General features: G+C 39.5%; 1 protein-coding gene across 1 annotated transcript; it reads right to left on the bottom strand.

Annotated features, from left to right (window-relative positions):
* Window positions 1–725: 725 nt before the first annotated feature.
* LOC124273639 lies at window positions 726–3,561 on the bottom strand. The gene is made up of 5 exons (XM_046708913.1): window positions 3,534–3,561; window positions 3,031–3,118; window positions 2,658–2,743; window positions 1,126–1,299; window positions 726–801 (listed from the first exon to the last, which is right to left on the bottom strand). Exons 2-5 carry the CDS (start codon window positions 3,085–3,087, stop codon window positions 726–728), a joined length of 393 nt encoding a protein of 130 aa, XP_046564869.1. The 5' UTR covers window positions 3,088–3,118; window positions 3,534–3,561.
* Window positions 3,562–8,554: the final 4,993 nt, after the last annotated feature.

Genomic DNA, 8,554 nt, shown 5'->3' with positions numbered 1-8,554 from the left:
CATTACCCATTTCACGAGCTGTAATGATATGTAGAAACATGATATATAAGAACACCTTCATCTTGATATGATGAAGTATAAAGGTATGACCAAGAAATTATTGAAATTTTAGGAATATGTTTAATTGGATTCTAGTACAAAGAACCTTGACCAGCTATCAAGCGCTTGGGTTCATTCAAGAGAGACAACTCCGTTAATCATTTTTCATTAGTTTGTGAAGAGTTACCCCTTTTAAAGGGCATCATCATGGTGATTTGACAAAATACTAACTGTTCACCTGTCTTTAAATTTGGAGTTATGTTCTGCTAATATTCATATTTAATACGTGAGTAACGAGTGAAAAAATATAAAAAATTACAATCTTCAAATTCTCAATAATTTCTGGTTGTACTGTAACCTAACACCTATCTATAACAAATGATTTATGTGATCTGACCTTTATGTGATCTTGACATGAGTACAAGCCAGATGACGAATCACATCTTGACATACAGATACTCTAATACAGACACATGAAACAGGATTGTAACGCCTAGAAAATGTTCCACTTCATCAATAACACATCATAAAGTAAGAAACTTTCCTAATGTTCTGGTGACATGCACCTTAAAGGGAAACATACATTGACAATGTAAATAAAGACAACCGTTGAATGTTCCCATATATTCTGCACAATTACTGATGCTTATAAAGAATACTTCTACCTTTCACCGTTTCAATATAATTCAGAAGTAAGAGGCAACAACGTATGGATTGTTGTTCGTGTTAGACACTTCCAGCCACAATATTCTCCTGGAGAATCTGAAAAAAGCTCAACGAATATAATACTGACAATAATATATATATAGCGTGTGTGTCTGAGATGTGTTTGTGTGTGTGTGTGTGTGTCTGTCTCTCTCTGTCTCTATGTATGTATTAGTGTGAGAGAGATAGAGAGAGAGAGAGAGAGAGAGAGAGATTAACCGCCAAAGTATGCGTTTCTTTTTGCGTGCGGCTTGCGGTTTAGGAAATGACTACTAGAGTATTCTCAAAGGCGACAACTACATGACAATGATCTCAATGGATCTACTCTTCTAGAATGGACTTGAATAGAAAGCATTGATTTAGGTACCGGAGTTTCTTTACCCGCATATGGCTCCGTGAATTGCAAAACCAAATGGTTTTAATTTATCATAGCCGTCGATATGGACGAGATAATTGGGTCCTTTGTTAGTGTAGACACGCCTTGATAGTCGATGGCGAGATCTCATCTCCACACCTTCTGGGTCTAACTCACGCTGAAGCTGGAGGACTGTATCTCTGAAAGTTTATTTAAAGATTTCAGGTTTGGGAAGAAGTTATGTTAAATAAAAGAACAATTTCCACCTCATGTATAATATAACCAACACATCTTTACCGCCTCCGTGATGTAGGAGGGTGAACGGTAAGAGGGTTTGATACCCTGGCCGTGCATAAGCGCTTTTGTTCTAAAAGCTAAAAAGTGCGGGCACGTGATACACAAATTAGCTTGGAGCGGTGGTGTAATGCTAAGCATTCATAGCACTTGAGTGTTGGGAGAAAGATAACCTTGGTACGCGCAATACCAAACACCGTTGAGACTAAGACAAGGAGATACAGCTCGTGACAGATTGGACCCTTTCTTTTGACGAAGGACCTCAGGAAGGATGTTGACTATTTTATATCTGTTTCTTTTGATTACGACTCCCAACCAGAATGGCTAAGAGGCCTTTCGCAAGTGTCCATACCTCGTGACTAAGGGCATATAACTACAACATGTATTCAATTTAACCGAAATAATTTGATAATGGTCCCGTTATATTTGGCAAGTTCAGCAGCTTTATATGCCCCAAACAGTTTGTTCTCCGAGCTTTGTTGACTGGTAGCCAAACTGGATTCCAAAGTTTGCAAGTTTATCTTGTACAGTTTTTCTGGTAATGGGGTCAAGAAATCGACCAGCGAAACAAGTATTTTCACGATTTGTGTTGCGAGCCATATTATTCCACTTATGAGTGAATCTTAAAGTCAGATTACTTTGGATTATCCATAAGTTAGGAATAGAAAGGGACGCGTGGGGTAGCCTAGTGGTTAAAGCGTCCGCTCGTCACGCCGAAGACCCAAGTTCGAATCCTACATGGGTACAATGTGTGAAGCCCATGTGTCCCTTGCCGTGATATTGCTCGAATATTGCTAAAAGCGGCGTAAAGCCAAACTCTCCTCACTCTCTCACTAACTCGGAATAGGAAACTCTTCTACGACATTACTTTAATTTCGAACCTTTCAATATTTTTTTTTCATACATGTTATTTCAGTACTTCAGCATAACCCTCCCCTAGAGAGTGCCATATTCACTTATTCCTATAAAGACATTTATGCTATGATTTTGTAATATAAATTCATGGTGATTATCAATAATACCCCTTGTGATGCAGTTTTGTGGAAAGTGTTTTGCATAGATTTAAATATTAGTATAAACAAAATGAGGCAGGTTAACTGGTTTCATTATCTATCTCAAGTTCATGTGGGAAAATCAGTGGAAGGGACATGATCGTTATTAAACGATATCGATATCTGGTAGTTGATGTACCTGAGATTTATGTTTAGCTTCTTGTGCAATATCAAGGTATTCCAAATTCAAGTTTTAACATTTTGCTGCATACCTTGGTACTGATAGGCCATACGACGACTGCAGCCGCGACCGCATTGACCTACATCCGAGATAGGCACCACTGCCATTTAGTTCTTCCTGCAACGATGAAAAAGTAACTGTAAAACGGTGTACTTGATGTGACAACACTGATAAAAAATATTGTTTCTTAATTAGTTTAGTTTTATAATATTTCAAATAGAAACTTGAATGCGGAACCCACATGGATACATTTACCTGTGTCTTACTGATTTCAGGACCGTTAACACGACTGCGTGCGACCTTTATACCATGTTTCATTCACATTGTGAAAACAGATGATATAGTATCATAATGTAAAGAAATAATTATGCAATGTATGAATAGAATCTTGGCGGTACATGTACCTGTACTGCTCGCCGGACCACTTGGATATTTGAAGCACCACGACGACGTAAATTCATTCTTCTTAACAGTCGCTTCAGTTGACGAATACTGTGAGGAATGATACTTATTTTTCATAACTGTCATTTACTTACAATATGCAACAATGCAATCAGTAACTGTTTACAACATGACATACAATACCATGGAACGCAATTTAATTGAAGATATGTAAAAACAGCGAATAAAAATATACCTCAATTGTAGATGAAATATGAACAAGGAAAAGTGATGGTTCAATTTGGTTGATACCAATATTGAAACACTCACCTAATATTGTACATAACTGTTTGTTACTACAGATATGCACAAAAATATCAAAGGGAATGTAACACAACATATGTAATAATTCATGTAACATTTATGAATATCGTTGCTTTTTAAATATTCATGATATGTTTATATGCAGATATTTCTGCTTACACTTTATATTATTAACTGGATGACATTCGTAAGGAATACGAACCCGATGGAGAAACTGTGTCTTACATCTAGAACTATGCGTATCTTTTCATAGCTCAATCCATTAAAAAGTATTGACGAATTAAATCATCTCCTGAAAGCCGTTAAGTGAAGCAGACTGCGAGAGAAGAAAACATAAGATGGGTTATACTGGTTAAGTATACCATGATATCATGGACTTACCAGATGATTTGAAGCGAATCAGTAAAGCGTCACACATTTTGAAAACTAGATTCATTTATATTTTCATGGTTATATTCCATTAAAACATATTTTATGATAATAACATATGCTGGAATAAAAGATGGTTCTACCTCAGTTGTGTCGCATCTACCGACTATAAAGTTCTAAGGCTTAACATGTCTGCTTTATCTTCACTGTGGCTGATTGTGTGTGAGAAAAAGGATACTACTTGTAGGTGGAGCTCCACTTGAACCCAAAGTAGCCATTTGCAGCAACCTACGTGAAAAGAGCATGATACAGAGATAGAACATAAATAACTTCTAATGTTATATGCGTGAAAGCACAAATGTAAACCAAAAGTCTCTGCGTTCTTTAATGTGGTTTGTTGAAAACATGATCGAATGGTACTAGTATTCGATTCCCCTGAAATTGCAAGACTATTCGCTGCGTATAATAGTACAAATATAGCACACAATAATTATTATTGTATTGTAGCGTAGTAAGCAATGATGGGGTGATTAAAATCATATTGTGACGTTAAGTTGGAATAACGTCACAAATGAGCAGTTCAAGACGCTACCATGGGAACCAGCTGAAACGGCCAGCTGAGGACACTTCACCGTACCGTACTCGCTGTGCCATGTGGGCCTTTTGGTTTACTTTGTGTTTACAATGTTGATAATTCTAAGATGAAAAAATCAAAGGCGTCGACAGTACTTTATAAGACGATAATGTGCGCTGTTTTCATTACGTCACAATGTATTAATAGCGTCACTGCGCAATTCTAGTACTCGTATGCCCCTCGTAATAGAACACTTCTGCATTACATCACAATGTAACCGACGTCACGATGCAGGTGAGTTGTCATCGCCTCGTACAGCCTCCTACAGTAAACTACTCCTTTGCATTCCGTTTCTAGGTTTGCAGTTGCTTCACTCAGCTAACATCACTGGTGGAAACATTACGTTTATGTTTTCCGACAGATAACATGTGTCAGTTCGACTCACAATTTTACAGGGATACGGAAACGTTCGCAATGTTTACATTCCCAACATGCAATCGTGGAATGTCAGCAAGCGTCCCTCGTGCTTTAACTATAATAGTTCAGGGCGAAAGTGTGCTTTATTACACTATACATGGTGGTAGAGCGAACTGTATTTCTTAAATATCGTGTGTTGGCCAGATTCCGGGTGTTATTGATTATTTGAAGCACGGGGGTATCATTTGGAACCCACGGCGTTTTAGAGATGGGTGGTTCTTTGTTCAGTTTTGTTGCAAGATCAATGGGTGCAGCAATGCCGTGTGACGTGAGCCTAGCAACAGGTTTTGCTATAGTCATGAGCTACTCCCAGTGGACCCGTGAAGGTCCGGGTTAGAATGAGCCTTCAGTAACCCATGCTTGTAGTAAGAGGCGACTAACGGGATTGGGTGGGTCAGGCTCGCTGGCTTGGTTTACATATGTCATCGGTTCCCAATTGCACAGATCAATGCCATGCTGTTGATCAATGGATTGTCTGGTACAGACTCGATTATTTACACACCGCCGCCATATAGCTGGAATATTGCTGAGTGCGGCGTAAAACTAAACTCACTCACCCAATCACTGCATGTAAATGCAATTAATCCTTTCAATATACTGTCAATAAATACGTTTGTGTTGCGACAAATAGAGATTAAGTAAAATGAAAAGCAGATCCCGGTATGTACATAGTAGCACATTTGCTGACAGGGCTCTTTGGGATACAGAACACGTCCCAAGTAACCTATGCTGGTGGTAATAAGCGACTAAAGGGATCGGGTGGTCTGGCTAGGTTATTTTGTTGAAGGCTTGAAAAGATTTTTTCATATCTGAGAAAGAACGATGACAACACATACCTTATGAAAAGGATTTTGTGCGCCGCTATGGTTAAAGACAAAAAGGACATGCTCCGTGGTGAACTGCCAGAGCGGCCGCCCGAAGAACGGAAGGGTTTGATCCCCGACCAACGTCATACCAAAAGATGTTAAAAGAGAGATGGTCGTTTTACCTTGTACAAACGTTCAGTGCGCTCAGATAGGCTCTACCGTCTGTCAATTCCTCACCACAACTTCACAAGCTTTGGTGATAAGTCGTTCTGTTTACATGCCCCAAGACTCTGGAGTGAGTGAGTGAGTTAAGATTTTAAGTCGCATGGGCAATATTTCAGCCATATCGTGACTAAATCAAGTTATAAATATATTAACAATTGAAGGTAAAGTATAAAAATATTCAATAAAATTCTGTCAGCGAAGGACAGTAAAACAACTAGATTATCACAAATATAAATATAAAACTAGTAATCAAATCTAAAATATTTTAACTATACATGACAATACAATATAAAAACAGGCTATAGATTCCCAACAACTGAAGGTAGATCACCATACTAGGGACCATACTAATCTTGCCAATCACATTGCTGTCAAAAGGGACAGAAAATTCAATGATATAAATAAATTCATTGGCTTTATCAAACAGAACAAGATCAAGTTTGTTAGCTGGATTTCTTCTGAGGCTGTATATGGGCCTATTGCACAGAAGTTTGAAGCATCATTTCCATGACGCCCTGGACATGTTCAGGGTCGTACCATAGATGGACCTCGGAGTCAAAGCCACAGACGTGGCGGAGACGGTAGTAAAAGCAACAAGCTTAATCCATGCCATCATGTGTTTTAAGATATGCTGTTTGTGCCAAAGAAGGGCATCCACTGAGAAGGTGTTGGACAGTGTCAGTAAATTCATTGCACAGTCGGCATTTCATGTTAATATTTTCTTTAAGAATCACATTTTGGCGATTGCGTGTGGGAAGTGACTGGTCCTGAGCAGAAAAAGAAAAGCCCCTCAGTTTCACATTTAAGACCAGCTGACTTCATACAGGCGAAAGAGTCGGTGGGATTGCTATTCTGTTCCACACACTGCATGTACACACGATGCAATGGCTTCTCAGAAAGCCTCTCCACAAAAGACCGACTTTTGGCAGACTTGGTGAAGGACTTCACCTGATTCACTCCCATAGCTGTAACGTCGAGCAGGACATCGCCATCAACAAAATCAACATCAAATTTTAGATTCTGTCCAACAACCTTGGCACGCTTTATTACTATTATTATTTTTATCCTGCCTGGCGCTCGACATTATGGCTATAAAACAAGGACTGGTGGGCTCAGATTCAGTATACTATGTCTGAGTGTGATATTCATATTAAACCTGCGGCATGGTATCTCAGTGAGCTAGCACTATAAAATAATATTAAATAGGCAATAGACCGGACTAGTACCTGCAGGAACACACGTGCCTGCACGTAGCTATAGAAGTGCAATTATCATGTACGCGACGTTCCATCCCATTTCACCTACAGACAAACCGTTGTTTATGGTGTTGTGGCATAAGATGTTAGTAACAATACCTCTGACGTTCAGGCGAATGGATTATGTAAAGCCGCCTACAGTTGGACATGTGCTAAATGTAGAGCTAGAAACAAGATACCTACTGTAGGTGTTCCACTAGTGAATTTTCAACCAGTTCAGATGTATGTGTTCTTTTTAGATTCTTAGTCCTTAAGCACGGTGCATATGTAAATACGCTCACTCAGATAAAATGGCGACTTGTACACGTGTGATGTAAGTATGACGCATGCGCACAATACTTCAAATGATGAAACTTGATTGGATGACTAAAGGGCGAGAAAGTGAGATTGCGACACTTCACAAATGTCGCGATCTCGCGTTCTCGCGTTCTCGTGTTTTCTATGTGCCAATTGCCCATACAGTTCTATGTAACGATTTCTCGTGCTTTTGTGCCAATTGCCCATACAGTTCTATGTAACGATTTTCGAGAACGCGAGATTGCGACATTTGACAAATCTCGCGATCTCGCGTTCTCGTGCTTTTGTGCCAATTGCCCATACAGTTCTATGTAACGATTTTCAAAAACACGAGAACGCGAGATTGCGACATTTGACAAATCTCGCGATCTCGCGTTCTCGCGTTTTTCTGCCAATTGCCCATACAGTTCTATGTAACGATTTTCAAAACACGAGAACGCGAGATTGCGACATTTGACAAATCTCGCGATCTCGCGTTCTCGCGTTTTTCTGCCAATTGCCCATACAGTTCTATGTAACGATTTTCAAAAACACGAGAAAGTGAGATTGCGACATTTGACAAATGTCACGATCTCGCGTTCTCGCGTTCTCGTGCTTTTGTGCCAATTGCCCATACAGTTCTATGTAACGATTTTCAAAAACACGAGAACGCGACAACGCGAGATTGCGACATTTGACAAATCTCGCGATCTCGCGTTCTCGTGCTTTTGTGCCAATTGCCCATACAGTTCTATGTAACGATTTTCAAAAACACGAGAACGCGAGAACGCGAGATTGCGAAACTTGACAAATCTCGCGATCTCGCGATCTCGCGTTTTTCTGCATATTACCTATACAGTCATATTGAACCGGGATGACGGGTAGCTCAGTCGTCTGAGGCGTGGCAATGGAGTTGCGTCCCTTGAGCGTGCCAGAAACCTATGTTGGTGGGTTTCATCCTGTATCGAACTTACAAGCCGTGACATAACTGAAAGATAAATACAGTTGAAAGGCGTGTTAAGCCAAACTCACTCATTTATTCAGAGCAATGCACGTACCCCGGTTGTGAATGGGGGTTTATTTCCAATATTAGCATGCCGAGCTTCTGAAGCTAAGGCCGCAATAAATTTAAACACAAAGTTTGATTAATTTCTATAAAAAACATGGGAGACGGGAAGAATATTAATTTACATTTTTATTTTTTTACTTTGTACAACTACTGTCGAAGGATTCGATTCAC

This window comes from Haliotis rubra, unplaced genomic scaffold (genome assembly GCF_003918875.1).
Source record: "Haliotis rubra isolate DU_JTF1 unplaced genomic scaffold, ASM391887v1 Scf1822, whole genome shotgun sequence".
Classification (NCBI taxonomy): Eukaryota; Metazoa; Mollusca; class Gastropoda; order Lepetellida; family Haliotidae; genus Haliotis; species Haliotis rubra.
This window is presented reverse-complemented; position numbering and strand designations above follow the sequence as displayed.